This window comes from Ciona robusta, chromosome 4 (genome assembly GCF_009617815.1).
Source record: "Ciona robusta chromosome 4, ASM961781v2".
NCBI classification, from domain to species: domain Eukaryota; kingdom Metazoa; phylum Chordata; class Ascidiacea; order Phlebobranchia; family Cionidae; genus Ciona; species Ciona robusta.
The window spans coordinates 2,599,485-2,627,462 of record NC_143238.1 but is presented as its reverse complement, the minus strand read 5'-3'; the positions used below and the strand labels follow the sequence as shown (position 1 = coordinate 2,627,462).

General features: G+C 34.7%; 2 protein-coding genes across 7 annotated transcripts in view; one reads left to right on the top strand and one right to left on the bottom strand.

Annotated features, from left to right (window-relative positions):
- Positions 1-822, top strand: part of LOC149736572 (general transcription factor IIH subunit 3-like) — a 2,575-nt gene extending 1,753 nt beyond the window's left edge. Inside the window, exon 5 of the mRNA XM_089876161.1 lies at positions 371-822. Within this exon, the coding sequence (XP_089732287.1) occupies positions 371-631 (261 nt within the window). The 3' untranslated portion in view covers positions 632-822. The remainder of the gene's footprint in view (positions 1-370) is intronic.
- LOC149736571 (protein capicua homolog) lies at positions 635-27,978 on the bottom strand. Of its 6 annotated transcripts, none has more exons than XM_089876098.1 (44): positions 27,847-27,978; positions 27,087-27,439; positions 26,587-26,730; positions 26,274-26,423; positions 25,726-25,908; positions 25,086-25,267; positions 24,331-24,429; positions 23,958-24,029; positions 23,552-23,667; positions 23,002-23,160; positions 22,298-22,549; positions 21,972-22,050; positions 21,432-21,657; positions 20,784-21,131; positions 20,229-20,463; positions 19,778-19,926; positions 19,044-19,256; positions 18,375-18,725; positions 17,844-18,074; positions 17,197-17,441; positions 16,729-16,809; positions 15,984-16,174; positions 15,453-15,599; positions 15,097-15,286; positions 14,479-14,664; positions 13,947-14,106; positions 13,368-13,468; positions 12,677-12,916; positions 12,059-12,157; positions 11,034-11,160; positions 10,443-10,526; positions 9,846-10,204; positions 8,784-8,856; positions 8,247-8,421; positions 6,917-7,593; positions 6,176-6,396; positions 5,826-5,939; positions 5,335-5,459; positions 4,598-4,741; positions 3,981-4,132; positions 3,316-3,507; positions 2,681-2,797; positions 2,208-2,287; positions 635-2,134 (listed from the first exon to the last, which is right to left on the bottom strand). In XM_089876098.1, the coding sequence occupies exons 2-44, from the start codon at positions 27,331-27,333 to the stop codon at positions 2,009-2,011; spliced, it is 7,842 nt and encodes a 2,613-aa protein (XP_089732224.1). In that variant the 5' UTR covers positions 27,334-27,439; positions 27,847-27,978; the 3' UTR covers positions 635-2,008. The 6 variants fall into 6 exon arrangements, with proteins under 6 accessions (XP_089732224.1, XP_089732227.1, XP_089732226.1 ...); XM_089876101.1 differs by having other exon boundaries at positions 14,479-14,661; XM_089876100.1 differs by having other exon boundaries at positions 15,984-16,171.

The window sequence follows — 27,978 nt, the reverse complement described above, 5'->3', positions numbered from 1 at the left end:
GCAAAAAGGGTAATAGAGGTATTTAACTAACTGGTGCTAGTGAAGAATCATCCCTTTATAGCCTGTTATGTTTACCATAACACTACTAACCCCTATAACTACTAATGGTAACTAATCCCTAAATAATAACCCTAAACTACAAATCTCAAACACTTTCCACAGTCTAATCTGTGAAGTACTGGAGGATTCTTGTTGTTACAAGTGTATATATATTTCTAAAATACAATATTTATCAATTGATGTTCGAACAGTATCCGTTATGGTTTAAGCAATATCAATTTTCATACAACAATATACTGTAGGGTTCTTTACTAGTAGTAGTGACAAATAACCTGGTAGTGACAAATAACCTGGTATCACCCACTTACAGACTGCCTTTCTTACTGAAGCTGAGCTGAGAAAAGAGAGCTTGGTACTTGCACAGAGCAGCAGGCCAAGAGAAGTTGATTACAGAGCTGCATGTTTTTGCCATCGTAGTCTTGTGGATGTTGGATTTGTCTGTTCTGTGTGTTTGTCAATTTTCTGTCAGTTTAGCCCAATTTGCTCTACATGTGAAACTGCATTTAAGCCGCCGGTGCTGGCTTCAAAAAGCAGAAAAAAACGCAGAGCATTGCCTGCGAATGGTACGTAAATATGCACTAATGCGACTCTTGTATTGAACTGAAGTGGTTATTTGCATTAACTACAACAACGGGTGACACTGGAAAAGAACATGAAAAGAAAAAATAGGAAGGATGTACACAATCCAATTACTATCCAAGTGAACAAAATAACATTTCTATTTCTGTGAATCCAAATACATTAACATGTGATGCAGTCTAATTCGTTTTTCTCTTTTTGCTTTTTTAAGTGCAGTATCAGAAACCAAAAGCCAGACCTGGGATGGTAACCATGAATGCGAGATACAGCTGTTTGTGGCGCAGTTAGAGAAATTGTATTGTCATGTTTACATTTATAAGGGAGAAATTGAAATGCTACATAAAGCACAATAGGTGATTGGCGCAGCGCTGTTAGTAGGTCTCTTTCTTTTTAAAACATGGTGTTGCGGTTATGTGCAGTGTGCGTGAATGCCAAATAAAACGCAGAGAGGGTATATTGTTGGCGTAAAAGGAACAAAAGCAAAAAAAGAGCAATAAGAAAGGCTGGTTTGCTGTACAATAAAATATATAGTACATGGAAATCGCAAGTGTGCCACGTTAGAATACAAACAAAGAGGCATTAAAATAACGGCAGCAATATAATTGAATATAATGCTGAAAACAGCGATTTTTACTTTGACCCTCTTGAAATTAGAGCAAGTGATATACAGTTGTGCAGAAGGAATAGGAATATAACATAAATCTGTACAAGAAACTGACTCCCATGTCTGCACAGCACTTAGCGTTAAAAATCAGCTAATGGTTCGGGCTGTCTGGGTAAAATGAAATAAAATAGAACAAGTGCTGCTGAGTTAACAGACATAAAAATATTTTCGCTTTATACAACAGAAGGAAAGAAAGCGTGGCTCTTGTCGGACATGGTAGCCCAAAGCCTTGAAGAAAAGAAACTGTGTTTCTGACAGTTCAAAATTGGCCTAGGATGTTGACAAGGCAGTGATGGGCAACAACAACAACAACTCGCTGAAAGCGAAAACACCACGCAATGCCAAACTCCCGTAGAAAAACACCTGGCAAAAAACTCTAAAAACCATCTTCAGACACATACGCTGCGAAGCTTGCAATAGCCGAGGTAAAAACTCACAAATCTTGTATCTCACAACAGCGGGCCAGCCGCTGACCACCAACCGCAGGTAAAAATGCCTCTCATGATCAAATTCCTGTCTCCCCTGTGCTTACAGTTACATCTTCTGTCTTCGAAAAGGTGGGGAACAAATACAAAGAGAAGCCAAGGCAGAAAAAGCTCCGGTAAAAAGCGCAAACAACTAAAACTGGTGGTGGTGTGAACTTTGGTAAGAAAAAAACGAAAAGAACTCCTCACATCACAGTGTGTTGCCTCAACGAGTCACATCTTAAACAAACTGCTCTGCTCTGTGATCATCAACCTTCTCAAGTCCGGATGCAGCAGAAGAGGACTGATCCTCTACTGATCCTTTGGACTTATCTTCTCCCTGAACTTGCATCATTTTTTGCCTCACCTTTAAAAAATATAAAAAAAAGTTTTAGTTGAAAATTTTTTTAAATTTTTTTTTATAATTTTTTTAAACTTACCTCTCGAATTTTCAGTTGCAAACAGCTCTTCGATGGAAAAATGTCCGAATGTTGAGATTGGAACTCATTGGTAACATGAGCTGAAAAAACAGTGTTTATATTATTTAAATGAAACACAACAGTTTAACCATCTGATTTTTGAGCCAGTCTTGACAAACAACATTTTTTTAACAAACTGTAACATTTTTTCAAAATTTTTATTACTAAACATGAAAAAAATGCAAGGAGCATTCACAAAACATATGTTACAATTGGAATAATGTATGTAATTACAGTGGTTTTAGATTTAACCCACAACGAATAAACATAAAATATAAATCTCGATAAAAAAGTTATCCAAATAACTTATCTAGACGATATGTTTTTTAAATGCAGTGCGAGAACTGCTAAAAAAATTTGACAAAACCATTTCTTTAAAGACATTTTATTGTACTTTTTTCTCCTTAATTTTTTTTGCCAAAAAACTGACTCACTGTTAGGATAAAGACTGTGCTCCTCAAACAACTGGATGACCAACATCCTCCTCTGATCAAGGATTTGACGCAAAGTGCTTCCTTTTGAATCGGGAGGTTCTGATGTGTCAGATTCATCTTGAAAAAGATCAAAAAATTTAATGAGAAATATCAAATATTTTGATTTGAAAGATCAAATATATTGATAGGAAATAAATTAAATATCAAATATTTTAATGTGAGAGAACAACATTTTAATGTTAGTAATCCAGAATCTGTAATAGGTCAAACTTATAGTAAATATACTTATATGTTAGGGAGCAGCTTTGTTAAATAACTGGTGCAACAAAATTTATGTGAAAATTGTTCCACTATCGAAGCCCAAATACCCCATAGAAACATTTTTTATGAGGAAACATGTTTGTACAAGGTGAAATGAATTATTTTAGCCATTGTTAATAACACACTTGGTGTTTGGGACATCTAAATGCTTATACTGCAGTAATATGCAAAATGAACTAAAATAGTAACCGACTAAGAAGCAACCTTATATTTTAAGGTGGCAAACATACATAGCATTTACTATTTTCCACATAAATTTGAAAAAAAAAGGATACATTTAAAAACACACAAATTCTACACCTCCTAAATCTCACCTTTATGTGCCACCATTTCCCTGTTATCGAACGTAAATACATCAGCCTCACAATGGCCGCTAGAGGTCACTGCAGAGGTGGGTCGAGACCCGGCAGCAGATAAAGGGGTTGACGGAACCTCCAACCCCGTCATGCTCCCCTTTCTTCTGTGCCGACGTTTATGCATGGGGGAGTTAGGGGTGTTCGGGGAATCTGAAATTAGAAGGGTTTTGTGGGTTATAGTAGGTTGGGGTAAGATGGTGCATATTTAATTATATTTAAAGAGAGTTTAAAGAAGATTTTTTTGTTAAAAACACGTTTTGTAAATATTATATAGACCAGTAGGGTGGGGGAAGATAAGACACTTTTACACCCTACTTTCCCGTCACATTTGGTAGTAAACAGAGAACATTCAAATAACTATAAAACCGTATTCACAGGACTTCTATATACCGTTGGTAATTGATTAAAACACGATCAGGATATTTGGATATTATGTTCTAAAGGTGTCCCATCTTCCCCCACCCTACTATAAGCTAACATAATAAATTTATTTAAACAGTGTATAAAGTAGACAGCAATTTAATGCTGCCTCTAAACTTTTTTTTTATTACACAAAAACGTTAATAAAAGCTCTAAGCTGCATGATAAATAAAAATCTCCTTTTTAAATTTACGCTAACTTACCAGTTGAATTTCTCCTTCTCTTTCTATAGCTTTGCAACACTACATCAGGTGTGGTGGGCAACTCCTTAGGTGTACCAGGTGTTGGTATCAACTCTGGTTTCAACTGAGGAAGTTGGCTGAATTGTGCCTTAAAATTCACTTGGTCCAAAATCCTGAAAAAAGTTTGTTTTTTTTGTCAATTTGTGTTTTATAATTTTTTTTAAAGATTTGAATCTATTAAAAAACATTTTTAAGATTTTTGTCAAATTTTCGTTGCTTCTATTTTTAAACTATGTTTAAATTTACTAAAAAAATACAAGTTTTAAGTAAAGTCCTGGCAAGATTCAACCAGAATAAGAAAAAGACCAAATACTACTAATCGTTATATTTTGACCTAAATGGTTCACACATATAAATGGCTAATATTTTCATCTTTAAATCAAAACTGGATCAGATAACACTATTTGTATTAAGAATCAAATTTACAGATAAAATGACAACATACTTAAAGCTTTTAAAAAAAAACTGATTAGTGTTTTTAAATTGCAAAACTGGCTTTACAGATTTTACATTTAAAACATAAAAACATATTTATTTAAAAAAATAATTTATTAGTGTAAAAAAAAAAGTAAAGTTACCTGTCTCTGCTGAAGTCTTGTTCTTTCATATTTGCTTTCTGTTCGATGCTCCTCCTGCTTCCCTGGACTTCTTCCTCTATCTCCTGGTGTTGGGAGGAGGAAGATTGATCACCAACATCATCTTCTGTGCGTGGTTTCCCATCGCTGGTGAAAATATGGTCAAATGGTTAGAAAAATGGTTGCTTAGTTAAGTGAACTGGTGAACAACAAAAATAGATGTATAAGGTTTATATTAGTTTCGAGAAAAAAAATTTAGAAAAACAGGTATGGTTAAAAAAATGGTTGCTTAGTTACGCATATATAGAATAGAATTTATGAAGTTTATATTTGTTTTGTAAAAAAAAATATTTAGAAAAAAATTCTGGTTGTAGAAAATATGGTTGCTTAATTTAATGTAAACAAAAAATAGAATCTATGAAGTTTAGATTTGTTTCTTAGAAAAAACAACAACAAGTATTTGGAAAAAAATTATGGTTGTTGAAAATATGGTTGCTTAGTTATGTAAACATAGTATGTATAAGGTTTATAGTTTTTTTGAAGAAAAAAATACTTAAAAAAAATTAAAAAACTTTAGTTGCAAAATTGATTTGTAGAAAAAAACAAAAAAAATTCAGAAAAAAATTTGAAAATCTTTAGAACGCAAAATTGTTTTGGTTGTAAAATTGACTAAAAATACAATTTTATTCTTTAGTTTGTTTATAGTTTTTGTTATTCTGCGATTGATTAAAGTATTTTACTTGCTATCATCAGTTTCCAGATCCTCAGGTCCGCCCAACATCAAACTCTGTCGTCTACGGGAAGGGAATTTGTTTGGTACGGGAGCAAGTTTGATTACGGAGGTGGAAGATACTGGTGCTGTTGACTGTGGAAATAATGTTTATCTCTTTATTTAAAATCATTCTTTTTTCGCTTGAGTTTTTTTTATGAATGGAATTAATTTAGCTTTATTTTACAGAAAAAAAAACTCCTTTGTTTTACTTTTTTACATAATTTTAACTTCTTTATTTTCTTGACATAATTTCACTTATTTTTAATTTTTTTGATATAATTTTACTTGGTTTTATTTTTTTAGACATAATTTTACTTATTTTTAATTTGTTTAACATAATTTCACTTATTTTTATTTTTTTTGCTTATTTTTGACAAATTTAAAAATTAAAAAAAATCCTTCATATTTTTTTAAACATCTTGTGGTTTTAATATTTTGTGTTATGAAAAAATAACTTACCTTTTTCACATTGGTAGTGGTGGTTGGTGGTAAGCTATCTGCTTGGTGTAATTGGGGACTTGCATGTTGATCGTTTATATTCGAATTTATGACCACAGTGTTGCCGCTGGTTAACTGGGGAGAAAATTATTTTGGTAAACACTAAAAATAAAATGAAAATATTGTTAAAATTTAATAATAAATATAAAAAAATTTTTTTTTAAATATTTTTTTTAAAAAGTGAATATAACTGCAAATTTTACAAAGTCACCCCAGATTTTGTGTAAAAAAAAAAATAAAAAATGTGACATCTATGCCCACAGATGAGTTTAATAACAGACCACAGGCCAGCTTAACCCAAAACTGTTTACCTGCGTTGGGGTGGTGACAAACGACTCTGATAACACTGGTACCATTGCAACGGATGCTCGGACTTTCTGAGCAAGAGAAGGAAAATGGTTTGATCTGTCCATAGAACTTGGATAAGGAACTCCATTACGAGATTCCATGGCAACCACGCTGCTACCACCTGATTGGTTCACGGTTGCTATAGCTACTGTTGAAGTGGGCCCAAATTTTTTGTTTGTTGAACCTAAAAATTAATGTTTTTACAAATTGAAAATTAATGTTTGAAAAAATGTTTTTTTCCGAACCTGAAAACTAATGTTTTTTTGAGAAGGATTTTTTTTGTAGTTTTTTTTCACAATTTTTTAGTTGATCAGTTATTTTTTTTGTACAGCAAGGATTTTTAATCTTTTTAAAGCACACCACCAGTATGTTACCTACCAATTGCACACCCTCTGCTCAGTAAAATATAGTTGGTGTCAGCACATGGATAGTTTGTTATCATTTACATTTACTCAATGGAAATATATACTATTGCAAAGTTAAACACCCAACATATTTTTAAAAATATTTTAATTTGTTATGTAACAGTGTATGATGAAAAATGTATTATTTTTTTCCAATAGTTATTGTTCTTTTTCCAAATTTAAATCTGAAAATAATTTGTTGTGTAAGCAGTATAAGACCAAAAATGTATTTTTTCCAATAGTTATTATACTTTTTTTCTAGATTTTAACAGAAAAATAAGTAAACGTTATTTGATTTACCTGTGACACTCATTATGTAGGAGTGAGAAATTTGCTCTGTAGTCACTACTGGCTGTGAGGATGTCAGTGGTACATTGGTTGCTAGAGGGTTCACAAATCCATGGGTTGTGGAATACATGGTTGGTATGCTGCTTAAGCCTTGGGTGTTGGGAACCAAAGATGGCTGCTTGTTTAGTGATGTGGATAAAGATGGTCGTGGGGCAAGTGACGCACATGAAGCTACTAATGTATTCGCTGCTGAGGTCAACTGTGGATTGAATGGGACGCGACCGCTGGCTTTGGAGTCAGTTTTTAATGAGAAATAAGGCTGGTAACGACGCTGGGTTGTTGGGGTAGTTTCTGGTATGGGTTTTCCCTTCGCGCCGACTGTTTTGGCTTCAACGCCTCTCCCTTGTTGTTGGAGTAGGGGCAACGGCGGGGGTTGTCCTTTATCACCGGTTAGACGCGGGGCAAGATGGGACGGTATGCTTACATACTTGATTGAGCTTTCGTGCTGACCCTGTACGCCTGTCGAGCTACGAGAGAACGTAGAAAGGTGTTGAAGGGCTTGTGCTTGGCCAAGTAATTCAGGAGCAGTGATTGGACGAATACCAACTAAGGATTTGGTTGGAGGTGGCTTTAGATATGTGGTAGTGCATGGGAGGGTGGTTGTGGATGATTCTATCAGGGGCTTGATGCTGGAATTAAGACATGGGGTAAATTGAATATGGGACTTTTACAAGAATCCGAATGAATGTAACATGCTTTATCCTAGCCTGGCCGAAAAAGGTGTATGAAACAGAATACCTGTGTTATAGAAACTGTCGTTTTTCGGCCACGCTAGGATAAAGACAGTTTCTATAACACAGGTATTCTATTTCATACACCTCGTGTCAGCTTATGAGTTACCATGTCTGTTACTTTGTGGGGGACTTTTTTTATGTATAGCTGATAGTTTGAACAACCCATTAGTGACCACTGGGTTGGAGCAACTGCCATTAAGTGTCTTGCCAAATCTGTTTCAGTTTGAATTTTAATGCATATTGAGTATAAAGTTTGCGGCATATGAATGTCATATTATTATGCTATAAATCTTGTGTAAAAACTTAAGAGATTTGTGGCACCTTATCTAAAAAATAATGCAATACTATATGTATACAGATCACAAACACTTTATGTAGAATATATAAGATGACTGACATTTTTTACAATATTTTAGGTTTTCTATGCATTTAAAGGCAACAGCCTGTTTTGTATTGACCATATAACATATTTGGTAGCTCTGAATTTTAGGTCCTATGGAGAACCTCACTCATATAGTATAAAACTGAAATGCCTCAAACCTACTTACCCTTGTATATAAGCAACTGGTTTGTCCATATTATTACCAGTGGTGGATGTTTTATGAATGGAAGTGATGGCTGTACCTTGCGAGAGGGAAGAGATTGATATATTTGAGATTGTGGGTGGAACATTCGGGGTGAGAGAAGTGGGTAGAGTCACGTGGTATGTAGGGGGTGTTTGGTCTGGAAAAAATGGGTGGGTTAAAAATAGTTGAGGAATCAAAATTAGTTTGATAAATTTTTTTTTTTTAATTAAAAAGTTAAAAACAAAACATTGTTTAAAGAACAAACAACTAAATATAGCTTGCAAAAGAAAGCGGAAATAATTTTTTTGATTAAAAATAATCAGTTCAAAATAAATGAATGTCGAGAAAAACAAAATACAGTTTAAATAAAAGAAAACATTTTTTTAAATAAGCCAATAAATATAGCTTGAAATAAACACAAAAATAGTTTTTAGTTAAAAAAAAATCGTTTTTTTTTTAGCATTTGGTATTAATAAAAAAGGAGAGATAGTGTGATGAGCAATTAGATTGGTTTGTTACCTGGTCTTATGTTCATGGGTGGACGGATGTATTGCACAGGATGGCGTGCTATGGTGTTGGGGTAAGATGATACCTAAGAACATAAACAAATTAAATACCTATTATTTTTTATGGGTGAAAAATAATAAGATTTATCCTAATCTACTGAAATTTGAAATGTAAAAACACATACCAAAAAACATACATATAGTAGGGTGGGGGAAGATGGGGCACCTTTAGCACATAAAATCCAAATGTTCTGATCATGTTTCAAACAATTAACAGCGATCTATGATAGTTGTGAGGGCACGGTTTTATATTTCGTTGTTTACTATCAAATGGAACGAAAAAATAGACTGAAAAGTAGAGCCCGACCGATATTGCTTTTTTCGAACCGATACCGATATTTTGTAAATTTCAGTTGCCGATAACCGATATTTTAGTGCACCTAAAAAACTTGACTGAATAAAACGGAAAAATCTGATATAGCTAATAAAAATCAACTAACAGACTTAATTATTATTATTAATTAGTTATTAGTAAACTTGTAATTACTTAATTGGTTAATTTGTAATTTTTTCAAATAAATTTTACCTCCATTCCATTAAACAAACATTATATTTATCAGCTAATGCAGTTTATTTGTGTATCACGTTGACGCGTAAAGACGCGTAAGTGACCTAAAGTAACCTCGACGTTACACGCGCCTGATAAACATGACATGCGGTGGGTGCGTGATCAGACGCTTTGACCTAGTTTAATACGTTAGATTTTTACGAACGAGTTGAATTAGGTATACGAGTGAGTTTACGTTTATGAACAAGGTATCGCTCTGCATTAATTGTTACGTACGCACGTTGCTGGCCGTCTGGTTACTTAGCGCCGATAATATCGGCCGTTTTTTGCCCTTGCCGATAATCGGTAAATCACCAAAAATGCGGCCGATATATCGGCTAACCGATAATCGGTCGTGCTCTACTGAAAAGGTGTCCCTTCTTCCCTACTATATGACAAAAAGGAAATAAAAAATGGAAATTTGTGCTTTATTAATGTTTTTATTACGAACATTAAATGTTAACCTACCTTAGCAACAGCTTTGATGGGATTTTGTCCCTTTATCGGTGCAGCTGAATAAGCAACAGCAGATACAAGAGGCGATGTTGCAGTTGGTAGCATTGCAGGCTTAGCTGGCAGGATATTTCTGGTTGAAACCGGATTGCCACGAAGCTGATTTTCAGCATTTGGGTCCACAGCAATGACTTGGTAAGTCTGAAGAGCAGAAGTGGATGGTTGGACTACTTGTCCTTGGAGTAACTGTGGTATACTGCCTTGCTGAAAGAACTGCAGCATATTGGGTGCAATGTAAAGTGGTTGGTGTGGTTGCTGGTGTGGTAAGACTGGGGTAGATAGGGGGACGACAGAGCTTGCTGCTTTAGAAGGTTCTGGAATGCAAAGAAATGCTACAGTTTCATGAAGGGAAAATCTTACATTACTAAGTACACTGTGCCAAAATTAAGGATTCAACTGCTGAAATTTTATAAAAAAAACTTTGTTTAAAAAAAGTTGTTAAAAATTTTTGTTTGGAAAAAGAAAAACAATTTTTTAATTTTTGTTGCAAAATCAAGAAAAAGTGAAATACCAGATTTTTTTACAGTCAACAAAAAATAGTATCAGTTTTACCTGTTGGTTGTGTTGTCTGTTGGGTTGAGTAAGGTTGGTTGGGGGAAGATGTTCCACCTCGTGATAAACTACGAAACACATTCCCTGGGAAAACATGGGGTTAGGTAAGTTGTTTCTATTACTTAAAAAAGGTGTTTGTTTTAGTTCATCAAAGGAAAAAAATGTGTGTTTGTTTTGGATTGTTTTTCAGTATTTAGAAGTATTTATATTCTGATATGTTTGCTACTTTGTTTTAGGTTATCAAAGAAAAAAATGTGTTTTTGTTTTGGACTGTTTTTCAGTATTTAGGAGTAATTTATAGTCTGATTTTTTTTTAATGTAAGTGAAACACCTTAAAAATATATGAAAGTAATGTTAGTATACTTCGGTATTTAGAGATTGATTTTCAGTACTTAGATTTTTTATAATGGAGAATGTGTGTTTGCTACCTTTTTTTCAGATTAACAAAGAAAAAAATGCGTTTTTGTTTAAAAATGTTTTTCAGTATTCAGGAGTAATTTATAATCATATATATATCAAAAATTGTTAGTGAAATACCTTAAACATATATAAAAGTAATGTTAAGAATATCACAATAGATTTTGAACTCACCTGTTGGTTGGAAAGGACTTGTTCCTTTTCTTTCAGCAAGTCCATTACCAACATGTGGGCTCACTGCACCACTACCAGTCACTGGTTTAATGGGTTTTGGACGTTTGTATCCAGCACTGCTGTTTGACTAGATATATGGGAAGGGGCTTAATTTTGTTGTGATTTAAAGTGTATATATAGTAGAACCTATGTTAACTTTTTTGTGGGTTAATTTTGTTTTGGTTTAAAAGGTATATATATAGTGGAACCTAAGTTAATTTTTTTGAATTAATTTGTTGGGATTTAAAAGGTATATAATAGAGCTTATATCAATTTTTGTGGGGTTAATTTTGTTGTGGTTTAAGAGGTATATATACAGTAGAACCCATGTTAGTTTTTGTGGGTTAATTTTGTTGTGATTTGAAATGTATGGGTAAAAGTTTAAATAAGCTTGAGTTTAGTGAAGTATGGTGTGGCAAAGTTTTAGTTGTTAAGGAAAATATATAGGTACATAAAACACAGATTTTCTGGTTATTTCAATACAAATATAACAGACCATATATATGACACAAATGTCTTCATTTTAAAACGTTTTTGTTTAAAAACTATTTTCATTGACATCAGAAGTTTAAAGAAATATCAATTCATTACAATTAAGGTAACTAGTAATTCATTCTTTCCATACATTACTTTAGTTCAGCAATTCTTAAACTGGGGTAAATTTCCTGTATTTAGGGGTAAATTAGAGCTATCAATCAAAATTCACATCAGTTAATAGGACAGAAAAATTGTGTCAATTGTAGTACTTTACCAGACATTGAACAACTCACTACCAAAAAGCAAGAGCATTCGTTGCATAAAATATAACTCATGTAATTGGTTGTTTTTCGCTTATTAATAAATGAGAGCCATATTACATATTGGGGGTAAATCTGATAAGTAACTTGTTAAAAGGGTAGAGCACACAAAAAAGTTTAAGAACCACTGCTTTAGTTACAGCAGTATTTAAAACCAAATACGTACATATTTGTACATTTAACCAATACCTGAATATATGCCGCATTTTTAGGAAGGAATTTTTGCCGATGGAATCCTTGTTTGCTTCCATCCACTTCATCTTCGGATATATCAGAATCTGTTGCGACCTGGGGTGGGGTGGGGGGTTAGATTAGTTGGGTTAGTTGGTTTTTTATTATTGAATTTTAAGCCTGTTATAAACTTGAGGGTGTTCATTAGTGTGTACTGTGTTTAGCGTTGGATTTTGAGCCTTTTTAAAATTAACATTGGGTATACTATATTGTACATTGCCTGTTAAACATTGAATTGTGACACTGTTCAAAAAAATAGTTTATTTGGAAAATAAGAAATTAGGTGTAACAGCGTGTAGAATATAAAGTTGAACTTTAAGAGCTTAGAGTGTGCTGATTTGTTAAGGTCTTATTTCTAAATCTATTATTGGGTTGATGGGCCAACTATGGCATAAATCCCATGACGTGCTCTCACTGTAAAAGTAAGAACTCATTCTTACATAAAAAAAAAATTAAAACTAAAGAATGTAGTCCATAATTAGTAAAATATTATAAAATAAATAAATTTAAAAAATAAATTTCTAAAGAATGTAGCCCAACAGCAATTACAATGTTTCAAAGATATTTTAAACTTACTCTTTCTCTGCATTTTAAATCAATTTCCAACGAAGGTGTTCTTGAGCGAGCACTGATGTTAGAGTCACGAGATCGACGCCGGCCACGTGGACCCGGCTGCTGCCACGGCATCCCCTGTGGTGCCGAGAAGGTTGCCACGGCTTCTGTGGGTGGCACGGAGGGGGGAGGATGCGAGGAGGAGTGAGAGGAAGAGTGAGAGGCAAGAGGAGGGAGGACATAGGATGCGGTTTGTGTCCATGGCTGGAAGATGACGGGATCGGTTTAATTTAGAATAGAAAACCAGTTTAAAGATTCTAACTTGTTTAAATAACGTTTGTGACTTGAAATTTGGATTTAATTGTCATGTTTTGATCGCAGTTTAGTTAAAAATGAAGCCCATGGGGAAAATGGGTCAGATAACCAGTTTAAATATATTCCCTTGCTTAAATAATGTTTTGTAAACTTTAAATTTAGTTATATTTAGATTACAGTTTAAAGGTGTAAGTAGATAATAAGAATTTAGCATATATTTTTATAAGAAATATGTGCATTGGCATCTAACTTAAAAAAAAATTGGGAAAATTTTTAAATGAATTAACTATAAATCTAAAACAGGTTTAGGTTAACTTAGTCAACCATATTTTCAAATTAAAATTTGTCTGGCCTTTCAAGTTTTCTTTTTGTCAGTGCTTTTAAAATATCATTCACTTACCTGTGTCTCATCACTCGACTGCAAGATGACAGGTTTCATGGTTGGCACGGTAATCGTGTCACTTGTGTGGATGTTGTGATGTGCAGATGATGAGGGGGAAGCTGTGGTGAAAAATAAAAGAAAAATTATTTAGTGACAAATATATTGGAATAACTTTTTTTTCTAAAAATACCAAATTCTGGGGGGAAAGTTGGTGTTTAGAATAAAATGTTATACTAAACGGAATATGGTACTTATGGTTTTAAAATAGTACAAATTCTGGAAAATCTTAAATTTTATAGATGCAAATATGTAATGACATGGTTATCCTACAAATTAATCTGAATTCAAAATTTAAAAAGCTATAACAACAAACAGTATGTGTCTTATTTTAAACTATTGTAGGTGCTTAAAACAGCAAAAATCATAGTTTTAAAAATAAACTTAAAAATATTAACTACAAACAACATTACATATATAAGAATAAGATACAATTAGATCGTAAATATGCGCAGTAATGTTTGTATTAAAACAGACCAGAAAATCAGTGTTCTATGAGTCCTATAAAACATTGAACAGAATAACATAGAAATATGTAACCTGCAGTTGGAGATAGGACCACAGATGATGGGGGTTTGGATTCCACAGATCCAACTGAAGATTCCGACATCTTCCTTGCTCTTGAGATGCTCCCAGATCGTTTGCGCTCCTTGCTGCACCATTTCCAGTCCGGATGCGCTTTAAAGTGAGCTTCCTTTACCTAAAGAAGAATGATAATGGATGATTTTTTTATTTTTTTTAAACCATAATAATTGATGTTACCATGAAAATGATTTTTTTTAACAATAATAATGAATGTAAGCATGAGAAGTACTTTTTATAATACAGTAACAAATCTACTGCAGATGTGGGACACAAGGCAAATATATGCAGGTTATATAACTTAACTCTACATAGAACCTCACACATATAGAATAAAATTAAACAATAAATTAAATGATTTATTAAAATTTGAAACATTTTTTATTGTTTTGCATTTTTTTTAAATACAAACTTTTTCAAAAAATGTTAGTAAAATTGAAAAAAATTAACAGTATGTGAGTTTTTTTAGAGTACTGAGAGTGGTACTTACTTGGAAAGCTAGATTGTGATATTTCTGCTTTTCTGTGGAAGGCAGAGCGTACCACCACTCCCCTAGGATCTTGCTCACTGTCCTGTTATCCTGGTTGGGATGTCTCTGATGAACAAGTCCTCTGTGCATCTTGCTGAAGATCATGAAAGCGTTCATTGGACGACGGATGTGGTCTTTGCTTGGCTTCTGGGTAAATACATGTGTTTGAATATTTGAATATGCTATAGCTTGATGCTCAGCTCTTTACTGGTCACAAATTTAGGGAATTGCGTTCTATTCTATTCTTTGTGGATGAGGTCCTTGTCAAGGAATCGGGATTTAGGACAGATTTGGCTCTTTACCTCAACACCCAAAAAGCTTTTTTATTTTTTATGTGACTAGAGAATTGATTTACTTGGATATACAGCAGGAAAAAAGCCTAGAGCTTATTATTCCAGAGAGCATATACAGTTAAAGTAAATATTTAAAAAAACAAGCACATAGGAAAAACAGTTAAAAGATTACACTTTTCACAAATCAAGGAAAAATCGTTTTCCTCATTATTTCAAGCTGCTACAAAAAATATTTTTTCCATTCTGCTTTTTTTTATTCTAGTACAAGAAAAAAACTACGCCTCACTTTTCTTGGACTTCTTGGATCTTTGTCCTCGCACTCGGATGTTGATCTTTGTTTCTTTGGAGGAGGATTCCCTTCATCCGTGGAAGATGGGACGCTCTCTTCAAATGTCAATGCTACCGAGTGGTGAGGAGCAAGGGGGGACATCAGGTACTCGTCGGTGGAAACACTATGGTCCGATAGCGGCAGAAACCTAAAAAACATAGAAATATTGAACAATTTGAAAAAATATAGAAAATATTAAACAAAAAAATAAATAAATTTGAAAAAAAATTGAATTTAATTATTTTGAAAAAAAATAAAAACCAAAAAGTTTATGATAAAAAAGCAAAAAATGTCATAGAATTTTTAACACATACACTTCATCTTCATGTTCCCTGGGTTGCTCATGTTGTGCAGATGATTTTACTTCCATAGCTTGAGAAGGTGTGTTGGGTAATGTAGAGTGTGTGTAATGGTGGTTGGGGGGTTCTGATACTTGGCTACCTCGTGCTTGCTGGTGGTTGCTGGGATGAAAAATTGTGATTGAAAAATTAGAGCAGAAAATTATGGACTTTTATGGTTATGTATATTTTGTATATCTATACAACAAAAGTGTTAAAGTTTTGCATGTCTGCCGGAAAATAGTTTTTTTAAATAAATATTGCGCACATAATATGATTAGAAATGAAAAAAAAGCAACAAAACTCTACTGATTAAACATTTGTATCGGATCAAAGGGATGTTCTGTTCTGTACTAGAAAGATACTTATTGGCAATTGTGCCAACCCAGTATTCCCTTATAGGCAACTAAATTGTCAGATGTACAAAAAAGAACAATCAGTCTAAAAGTTACAAACATTGTAACTTGTAAACTGACCTCACCCACATAAAAAAATTAAACTACTTACGAGTGATTTGGGGTGGTGGTTTCAACACTTGGGGTTTCTCGTTCGCGTGTGGGTGAAGCAAGGGTAGAGGGTTTACCAGCAGCGGGGTCAGGTGGGGTCTCTGCCTGCCGAACCTGACCCAGGAAAGGAAGAAGTTGATGCCACTGATGCACCACACGATCACCAAGCATGCTGATGGGACTTGAGGCCTGCTGAAACCGGTTTTAACTTGTTATATGAAGATCATACCAGTTAAAGCAAAACATGATGAACTGGTAGAATTTATCAAAAGTAGTCATACCATAGGTGTAACATTAAAATGCATCTCACAACAACTTTTAAAACAAAGGTGAAATTGTATGTTTAGTTCTAAAGCTTAAATAGTTTTTTTCCTGCTATTGGGTGTCTATATAAACAAGCAGAGCCAAACTATATTGCACCAATCACGATATTCAACAAGGTTCCCTGTGTTTGACAACTATATGAGTGTAACTGCATTTTGACAATGTCATTCCAGATTTTGTTGTCTATACAAACAAGCAGGGCCGAAGTATATTGCATTGATCGCAACAATGAACTAGATTCCCTATCTTTGACAACTTGGCGTAACATATAACAATGTCACCTCTATTTTTTGATAAAAGTTCACCTATGCTATAACCATACATACAATTTTTGCCAATATCTGTTTTAGGTAAAAAAGATACAAGTTACCGATTTTAACGCTGTTGAAAATAAACTTTATTTCATGTATGTCAAATCTCACCTCAGTTTCCACAGCTGGTGGTTGAGTTACTTCCTCCTTGGCAGGTTGAGCTGTTGCTGGTTCAACATACTCTGCTACTGGCTGTAATGTAATGAGTGATACAAAGTTACACATTATAGATGGTATTGTACAGTGTGCTGATAATTTTATATAAAGCAACTTGTAAAAGGTACGAAAAGCAACCATAGTATATCGGAAAGCGGGCATGAGGTGTATAACAGAACACTTGTCGTATAATGACTGTCATGCCCAATTACAAAGATATGTAAGTTACATTCATTCATTCATTTCTGTAGACTAAAATATTCTGTATTGTCATTATACTAACTACTAACTATGCATTGTTAAATTTAGAGCAAAACTTTAAAACAATGGTCGAGCTATTGTATAATGTAAACGTTTTTTTCTGAAACATAACCTTCATAAAATTAAACAGTGATTTTCTAGACAAATTCCTAAAAACTGTACCTTTGGTTCTTGTGCAGGTTTGGCTTCTTCTGGCACAGGTGGAGGCACAGCTGAGTATATGATGGGTTGATGGCCCATGAACAACCCTGGTGCATACATGGATGCCAGCTCTGGTGGTATCAGCATCACTTTTGATTCGGATGAGACTGCAGTAGGGTGTTCACCAGAATTTGAAGGCATGATCATAGTATGGTTGAAAGTGTAGGGGAAGTAGCGCGGGGTTGTTACACCTTGACTGCTGCCATCTATGGATTAAATAGGGCGTTATGGAACAGTGGCTGGGGCTTCTAGCCTGAAGTTGAAGGGTCTAGGCTGCTACCATTGTCTGCATGTGTCGTGGGCAAGACATTTAACAGCGATTGCTTTTGCCTAGAGTGGACTGATGTTGTCTAAATTATCAGCTGTATGTACATTAAAAATTAAAATAAATATTCACCCACAAAGTTATATATGTGGAAACATATAAGCAGGCACGAGGTATATGTTAAAACAACTGTGGCTGCCCGTCACGCAAGGATAAATAAGTTACATAAAAAAATAATATTCATCCCCAAACGAAGTGTATGAAACCTGTGTTATAACGACTGTGGTTGCCCGTCAAGCAAGGATAAATAAGCCCCCTACATTTATTTATTCATATTATTTACCTTGTGGCACAAGTGTGTGGTATGGAGCGGCGAATGGTAGCATGGTTGGGTGACCAGGGTAAAGACGACTTTGAAGCAACCTCAGGTCAGTGTTGTACACCACGGGACCTACATTGCCAGGATTGCCATCGTGTGACGAAGTTGTAGGGGGTGGGGCAGGGGACGCAACGTGCTGATTGGTTGGTTGGTCAGGAACGCCGCTTCCTATTGGTGCAAGTATTCTATTCTCGTCTGTATTGTATTTTAATACGATAAGGTTTATTTTACTATGTTTTTTGTTAGAGATGGGGTGTTCATTTGAGTTTTACTGGCGTTGATGTATATGTTAAATTTGTGTTTTTTAAAGGACTTGAAAGGATTACAATTAGCTATATGTTTAAAACTGCAAAACTAATTTTAAATATTCTGTAACTCTGTTGGAGGAATTTAGGCTTAACACAGTTTCAGTTTTGTTGAAACTTTTTAAGTGAAGAATATCTTTAAAAAATTATAACTCTATGATAAAATAGTACAACACATTTTTCTACAAACCTTGTTTTTGGATTTGTGTTACAGCTGAAATAAGAGTGTCCAAGTTAGTAGTAGCGGAGTTAGTAGTTACTTCCATGCGTTGGTATATTTTCTCCAAGTTAAGATTCTGCGGTGCTAGTTGCCGGTTTGAAGATTTCAAATCCACAGCTCCAGTGTTGCCACGATTTTCAGGCAATTCTTGAGGTTTGAATTCTTTTATGTGGGAAGCACTGGCTCGGAATGCAGTGGCTCGCTTTTCACCAGGGTTGGTGAACGCGGCGTTAAGAGCCACAGAAACGCGGTGGTTGTCATGGCGATGGTGTCCATCGATTAACTTGTGGTTTAGGTCAGATTTACTTTCTTGGGCATATTCTAAAATAAAAAAAAACCTTTGTTTTAGACAGAAAAATACTTTATTACTGCTTGCTAAAAAAGCATAAAAAAATACAAAAATAGAAATATCTTTGTTTTAGACTTAAAAAGTATTATAAGAAAAAAAACTGTTCGAGTAAAAAATTATTTTTTTTAACTTGAGAATTTAAAGTTTTATATAATTTACAGAAAAAAAAAAACTAAAAAATACTTTCATACTTATAAAATATATAATATATATATATATATAAAGCCACTTCACACATAAATATAAAAAGACAATTTTCAAACAGTTTTGAGTAAAATACATCTTTTTACCTCTTGTTCTTCTGATAAACGCTCCATCGCTTGTTCCTACTGTGGGTGTGGGTCCACTTACGGAGCCAATGGGGCGTGACACCAGTTTGGGGGGTGAAATCACCTGACTGGGGTGACCGTGGAAGGGTGTGGCACTTGTGGTGGGGCTCACGTAAGATACAGGGGTGATGGGACGCGAAGTAACACCTGGGGTCGTGGGGGTAGGGGTGTGACCTATAAATACAAGCTATTCAGTAATATATTTAAATATGGTTCAGTTTTAGATAAATATTTGTTTCATGATTTATATATTCTATTCTACATCAGTAAACTCCTACGGTAGTGGCATAGAACTGGTGATATGGCCTTTTTAAAATAGGAACAAAAATATATAAACCTTAAAATTAACTTTGAAATTCTGAAAAAATGCCAGGAATTTAAGGCTAAGGGTAGACAGTCTGTGACACCTTAATTTCTTTTTTGTTATGTGTGTATAGCGTAAGACCACAGACTAACAATTCTCTAAAAAAATGGTGTGAAAAATGTGTATAACTGCGATGCGGTGTCGCGGCACCGGTCACATGAAAGACTTAAATGGGCTTTTCGAGAGTTAGGGAAATGGGCCGAACCTAGCCAAAAATCCCAGGCCCTTGACAAGGATCTCCCCCACAACTAATAAAAAAACATTCAACAGGCTCTAAAGTCAAGTTATACAAATTTCATTCAACAAGCTGTGTTTAGATTCAAATTCTAACCTATACTTTCCACACCAGAGTCAGCGTTTTCGTTCTTGTGAGGATCAAACTTCTTCACACGGGGTGCTGGGGCTCGTATCTTATAATGGGATGCTGGTGTGTTGAAGTTAAGATTGGTGGAGAAAGTGGGAGCTATACTACTTGAATGTCTGCGTGAAAGAGAAGTTTGTTAGATTAATGTGATAAATTACAGTTTTTAATGAATTTTTTGAAATTTTAAAATTTGTAAATTTTTTTGGATTTTTATGTTAAAATTTTAATCTTGTAAAAAACGATATGGTATTTCAAAATTGTTTTGATGCTCTTTTAGAAAATAAAAACGATTTCAACTTTAGGAAAAAAAAAACGATTTCAACACTGCTTTAATGGCAGCAATAAGAAGGTAACATTATAATCTGAATAGTAAAAAAATGTTGGAAAATCTAATTAATTAAAAAAAAAGCTTTTTTACCTGTATGGCATTCCATCTGCATTATTGCGGGGTTTCGGAATTAGCCATCTCTGTCCACTTGGTGGCATGAGAGATGCAGCAGTTGAAACACTCGCTGCCTCGCTAGGATAGAGGGGTGAGGGTTGGGTGATGGGAGAGAAAGCGGGGCGGGTTGGAAAGGGGGAAGTACCAGGTTCACCCGGGTGTTTATGTGAGTGGCTGATGGGGCTCATGTCAGGTGACTGGGGCGTGCCAGCTGAATGGAAAGTTTTGGGTTAAATAAAAAAAAGTATTTTCGTCAGATTTTTACAGAAAAATATTTTGGTCTGATTTAAAAAAATATTTCTGCCAACTTTTAACAAAAAATATTTTGTTCCGATTTTGATCTATTTTTAATTATCTGATGATGCCATTTTAAGCAAAGTATTTGTTGAACTTGATTTTAGTTTGCCTTGTTTTGCATAGCACTTGATTCTGACTGCTACTTTGTTAAAACTGATCATCCTACTTCATAAGCAGCAGATCAGGGCCAGATTCATGGGATGCATCATGGTAAAAAAAAACGAGTTTACTCACCTAAAGAAACAAGCATGTGAGCGGCCATTTCATCCATAGCTGTGGAAGGTCGTTTCCGTGACAACGATGCAGACGCTGGGTGCCTCGGGGAGGCGGAGTGAGGGGAGGGCATGGTTGGGAGGATGTTGTCTGATCTTCGAGGAGAGATGAACTGTGAGGAGCGGGGAGAGAGTCCGTGATCAAGAGAGGAGGTAGAGGCGGCTCTGTTCATCCGTGGAGACGCCATTTGTGGGTTCTCCGGAGTAGCATTGCTCTTGCTCCTCATCGAAAGATGACGGGAACAGTATCCTCTTCTTTGAGACTCTTTCATGCAATCGCCTTTTGAGCAAAGTTTCCGCCACTGCTTGCCTGATGAACAACACACTCACAGTATAAACAAAGAACAAACTACTCAGTCATAGAAGAGTTAATTGAAAACGAATAGGTGTAAGAGAAAAAACATGGTTGCACCAAAGCCCTAAAAACTGCAAGTATAAGAATAGGACTGTTATTTTTCAAATTTTCACTAAATTTTCACCAAGCATGATTTTTTCTGTAATTTTATTTTACACTATGCATGGAATTGGCAGAATGGGCTGACGGTTAGCAGTCCCATTCATTTTATGGTAAACTTAGGCGCCAATAAGATAACTCAAAAATTTCTCTTACCATTATATTTTTTCCTCACTCCAGTCCTGAGCGTTACAATTTCCCCTTTATTATACTTCAACGCCCCAGATGGGACAGGTGTTTCAGATCGTGATGATGCACGACTGACGCTGCGTTCGCTCAGAGAAGAACTTGGCCTCGATCCAACAACCGACCCAGATATACCGCGGTTAGGTGACATGGACGTGCAGTTACGACTTACAGATCGGCTTGTACGAGGCATTTGCTGTAAATAACGAAACGAAAATTTCTTTAGGATTTTATATTTTAATTAAATATTAAGTTATGAAACAAATAATATTTTATAAAATTTGAACTAATACAAATGTGCCCCCAAAAAGTTAGTAAAAAGCAAAACAATTATTTGAATCAGTCTAACTCTCAACTAACTTTGAACCTTTTCAACTCTAGGTATAACTTTAAAAAACTTTCCAAAAATTGCAACTTATATAAAAGTAATTTACACTTTGTATTTTATTTACTCGATTTATATTTTATGTATTTTTAAGGATTTCTTTATATAACATTAGTTAGACCAACCTCTGGGCATGGACTTGGTATGCTGACATCACTTGCCCCTGAACAATGACGTGGTCTATCACCAATAATGCTTTCAAGACTGTAAATATGAGTTGAATTAATAACTTAAGTGGGAAAGTGGTTAAAAAACGAAAAGAAAATTCGTACCAACGGTTTTATTACACACTTATTTAACCTACCCCCAAATTATACAGACGTACAAAATCACTACTATATGTCCAAACTTTCACCCACAAAATCACACACTTATTAAACAACAATCACTACTATATAATAAACAACTATAAAAACCTAGTCCAATAAAACAAGTTTTCCCCACGACCCACCTATTAAAGCCAGGGTACCCTGTGAATGAAAACCGAACATCGGAATGATGTCTTCCTCCATGACTCCGAGATTTAGTGAGTGGATGGTGATGTGGAGGAGTATGATGGTGAGGATGTGGATGCCTGTCTCCGGGAGCAGGAGTAGTGGCAGCGGAGGAGTGAGCATTTTCGCTGTCAGACTCGGATGCGGTGTCAGTGACCTCATCATCCGTGCGAGAATGCTCAAGGTCCAGTTCAGACTCTCCATCATGTCTAGAAAAAATGTTACAGGAAAAATATTAAAAATAATATTAAAGAATAAATATTTTTTAAATTGTATGTAATGGTTCGTAACCTTTCTGTCCTAATCCCACGTTCTGCCTTAACAAAGTCTCAGACCCAACTAAATATTGTACTGTATTTTTTATTATATTAAGCCTAAAAAATATGTTTCAGAAATTTTGAGTTTTTGGTAAAATATTTATACATAGTAGGGTGGGAGAACTTTTTCATTTTATTTTCTTTTCCAATCCATTTAATAGTAAACCAAAAACAATCAGAAAATTATAAAAACTGTATCCTCAAGACTCCCATACACAGTTGTTAACTGTTTAAAACACAATCAGGATATTTGTATATTATGTGCTAAAGGTGTCCTGTCTTCCACCACCCTAATAGTAATAGTAATATATATATCACTTTTAAAATCGTAAAGATGAACTTACGTAATAGGTGGGGGTGAAGGGAGGTTCGGCAGTAACCAAGGAGCAGTGAATCCTCTAGCTCTCTCTAGTGGCACGGATATGATATCTCTCGTAGCTGTGCCTGTAACTAAGTCAACCTCATCTGCATCCACAATCACAGAGTACATCATCTTGTCAGGTCTGAAAAGTAGAATTTTGATTTAAAAAAAAATTTTAAATTTTATATTTAATTTTTAAAATTTGCTATTTGACTTTTAAAATTTGTAATTATTAATGGTATGAAAAAGGTAAAATTTTGATTTAAAAAAATATGATTTTCAAATTTTGAAATTTAAAGGAGTGACTTTTGTGTTAATAAACACGTTTAGCAAAATACAAAAATTAGAGGAATTTGTTTTGAAATATACTTGCACAATTTTCCCATGGAACCTCATTCAGGCAATCATTTGATCTGTTAAAGTTCCTTGGTTTGTGCTTATTATATACAAAAGCTGAATAAACATGAAAAACACTTCAAAGTTAAACTACATGAATTGAAGGAGTTTTGATAAGAACTGATCTAGTCACTTACTGGTAGCTTTGTACTGTGGCAGTCTTATACACTGTAGAGTTAACATGGGGACGAACACAGATCTTCTGGCCTTGTTGAACCAGATTGTCAGTTGTTATAGGAATGTCAGCTATTACCTGGTGTAGAAAAAATATTATAACAAATGTATGTATATCTGGGCTAAGGGTATTTTTAGGGAGAAAGTTAAAAAAGGTCTATGGAGTTAAAGTACATTACTTAGTTATTGAAAATTTCCAAAAATTTACAACTTTTAAATAACTATTTAATCATAAAACCCAGTGGGCTATTAAACAATGTTTTAAACAAAATACATCTTAACAAGCTTGCATGAAGCTATACCAGTTTAAACTTAGTCAAAACGATGCATTCTGCCAAATCGAAACCCAATCTAGTGATATAGACTTACATGATTGGTATTTTCAGGGTCCATGAAATAGTTAATAGTTTTTTCCTTGTCCCCGCGAAACAGGACGCCAACCTGGTGTTTGGTAAACACAATATAAATGCTACAAACTAGAACTACAGCTACAGTCTATATGCACAAGGTGAAACATTTTCGGGTCGATTTTTCAGAATATGTTTTAGGTTGAACTTGAACTTTTTTAAAAATTAACAGCCTATATTATTAATATATCGTAATGGCGAATCTAAGATTTTACTTGAAAAATACATAGTTTAAAAAAATGTTCATGACGCACTTTTTCTGCAGCATAGCAGAATAGAATAAAAATGCTAATTCCAATACAAAAAAAAACAAATTATAATAAAAGAAAAAATACCTGTCCATCCATTCGCACTTTCACAAACTCTGCATGCCGGTACGTGTCTCCTCTTCTTGCAAGAATCTGCAGTCCAATGCACCTCTGCAGGTGGGCCTGCTTACATATTGATTAGTCATGAATATTCATGGTGTGGCTTTCTTAACGAAATCAAACAAGTGCAAGTATGGTGGGGAGAAATTGAGATAGAGTGGTGTAAGGTAAACAAAGCTTAATGTAATTAAGTAAATGGTAGCAGTATATGCCCAAATGGGTAAAAACCTATTTTTAGGGGTTAACAAATATAATCTTTTTCACACTTTTAAATATATTTGTTTGAGCTTTTACAGATTTATCGTTATTATAAGAACATATTTCTACTATGTCTTACACTGTGCTGAAAAAAATCAATATGAAAAAAATGATATTTTTATAGGATATCAGGTGATGTTATATCCTAGTAATAGCAAATATGTGCCGGGATTTTATCAAAAAAATATTGAATAAATGGTTTATAAAACAATTCTCCTCACAAAATAACTAAACACATTAGTCAATATTTAAAAACAAAATTATTATAAATGCAGCTTAGTTTTTTATCTAGCCAGTAGAGCTATTATTTTGGCCAAAACACTCTTTGAGTAATTTTACAAGGGGACGCCAAAATTGGTTGATGATTTAAAAGGGATCATCAAGAAAAAAAGGTTAAAAGTACCACTGCTCTAATCAAAGCCTAGGAAAAATTTTACACCGAATGATTTAAACTTAACGCTTACCAATCTTCCTGGAGGTTGAACTGGAGTTTCAAGTCGTCTTCTTCTTCTCATCGATTCTGATCCAGGAGTTGTTCCTCCTCCTCCTACTCCGCCACTCATGGAGCTCGACGGACGGGATACGGTCCCTGATGATGTTCCACCACCTATGGCAGTGTTGGATATCGGTCGAATAACATTTTGTCCTGATTTAAAAAATTAAAATTAGGCCTGGAAAGAACTTGGGTAATGTTACCAAATGAGATGTGTTATTTTATTCTATATGGGTAAAGCTGTACAGCAAGGCATGACAAACTTGGGATACTGGCTAGAGTTGACACTTTACCTCAAACATGTAGTTCTGCGACATGAACCTTACCAGATGTTGATGCAATTTGCTTTGCCCAAAGATGTAAACAAGTAGTCAAGTATGTTACTACGTTAACTGGTAATGCGTGAATTTAGTTTCAAATCCCTTCACATAGTACTTCAGGCGAATTGCCCAGAAAAACACTGTACGCATACACTCCATTTTCCATATAAATTTGTGGTGATGGAGTTATCAATATTTTGTCTTTTTTTGCAACTCTGAACTATACTTATACACATTTTTGCAACTGCTACAGTTTTCCATATCATTTTTTCCAATTATAACTGAACATACCCAGTGAAGCATAGTCAACATTTCCATTCGAGTTATGTCTCCCAGTTACAACTGTTGTGCTCTCTGTGGTGGAGGATGCTGCATACGTGAACATCATTGATTTCGGGAATGAGCCATCTGATGGTGGAGGAACATGGCTCTGAGGAGCACTGGATGATGGAGAGGACTTGATGAACTGATGACCTGTGTGGGAACAGTCAGTTATGAAATTTTTGTGTTATTTAATGTTACCAATAGCAGACATTCAGCCTTCTTCTCAAAATCCATTGGCAAAAATAATATATAATATAACCAATAGCAGACATTCTGCCTTTTTCTCAAAATCTATTGGTAAAATTAAAAATACAGTAAAAAATGTTAATGTTAAAATTTGTTTTCTCCTTAAATAATTGTGGATTTGTTCGCTACTGAATCTAACCTTTGTATAAAATAAAAAGGCAAAACTACCCAACCAAAAGAAATGATATATTTCTATGGGTTTCTCTTCCAATATAATTTAATCTCTTTACTTTATATTTTTAGAATAAAATTTCAGCCGCCTAGCTTACTTTGGTGCAGCTTTTCGGGCAGGTGTGGCTTGCTTTCCTGTTGAGCAGGTAGTACTGGTTTATGCATATTGAAGTTGTTGTTTATTCCACCTTGAGATAAATTTATCCCACCATAACCAACTGGTGTCATACTAGGAGTGTAAAAATTAGCTGCAAGTAAAAAAAATGCATTAGCAGATAGCATACAGAGTTTGATCATATATTCATATTAAATGCAATTTTGTTTAAAATAACAGTACCTTTATAAATAGATATGCAAAATTGAAGAAACCATTGGGAAATAAGCATGCTAAATTGTTAAGTTTAAGCTTACCTGTAGGAAATCGTACAGACATGGCAGGGTCAAAGCCTGGTTGACCAGCCTGCCAAAATAGCATCTGTGTAATCGGTGCACTTGTGCTAGAATTGGGTGAAACAAAGTTCGGTGTAGATGGTGATACACTTAAAGGAATGTCCACTGCAAAAAAAGAATTTATTCTTGTAAACAGTTTTTAAACCCAAACTATGCAGTAGCACAGCCAGGGGGCTGATTGTGTGAAGGTGTCAAATGACTTTGGGTATTTATTTCAACATGTAAAAGATAGTATGATTAATGACAGACATACATCTATGTCTTTTCTATTTTTATCTTATTAGAAATCAAGTCAAAATCAAATGGCCCATTTTAATAATTGAAAAAAGGCCAGATGACAGTTACTGAAAAAACAAGTATTTGTCAAAAAAGAGACCAGTAGAAAAGACATTTTTCAACTAAGAGATTATAAAAAGTTGTTATGTACAATGTACTATTGGTACAAACAGCAACAAATTTACCATTTTGCTCTCTAGATTGTGGTCTTGATGTGTTGTTGTTGTTGTTGCTAAGATTTGATGCTGGGCTTGAGGTTACTGCTTCAGAAGCATACCTTCCAGCACTGGGCGCTGCCACAATGAGGGCACTACTTTGTGAGCTTGTGGACGAACTCAGACCTGACCCCACCATTGTTGCATTATGTGGTGTGGGTAGAGGGTTTAGGTTTCTGTGAGGACTGTTGGTCTGCCTCACGACACGCGAAGCCATAGAAAGTTGAAGGCATCAAAATTTCTTGTGAATTGTGTTTCTTCTCTCGTTGTGCTAAGTGTTGCAGCTGCTGTACAGCCCTACAAACCTACCATGGCTTAATCACCTGAAGCAAGGAAAATAATGGTTAAATTTAGAGCTAGACTTAATAAGGGAATTTTAGTAAAATTCTGTTTATAAGCTGTAAAAGTAAAAAAAACTGCTTCTACCAATAACAACCTGATTTGTGGAAGCACACACATAAAATTAACTAACTAAACATATCATAAACCTGTCTGTCTGGATAGGCCGCAACAAGCGCTTCATTTAAGCCACGAGCGGGTCATAATAACTTAATGAATCATTCTGTATGTGATAGTACTCGTATACGCAACGACGTATGGCAGCAAATAGCAATCTCCATTAAACAGTCATACTGACGGAATGACTGACTGACAATCTATTTGGCTTTCCCTGTTCCAGTATAAAGTCTGGTCGCATATTTCGCCGCTGTCGTAGCCAGAGCGGACTCACCGCTTTGTAAGAGCAACGCAAAACCACTACAGTACTATACACGAACGCGTTTCTTCATTCTTTATTGAGCGGTGGACAAAGCCAGTCAGTAGCGTACCACAGCAGTTCTCTGCGTTTGTGTTTACCAGCCTG

Coding starts and splice junctions, on each gene's coding strand:
- LOC149736571 (XM_089876098.1), bottom strand. CDS start 27,333: ATGGCTTCGCGTGTCGTGAGGCAGACCAACAGTCCTCACAGAAACCTA. Junction 14,665..15,096: donor ATCCAAGAAGTCCAAGAAAA/GTGAGGCGTAGT, acceptor GTATTTACCCAG/AAGCCAAGCAAAGACCACAT. Junction 2,135..2,207: donor TGCAACTGAAAATTCGAGAG/GTAAGTTTAAAA, acceptor TATTTTTTAAAG/GTGAGGCAAAAAATGATGCA.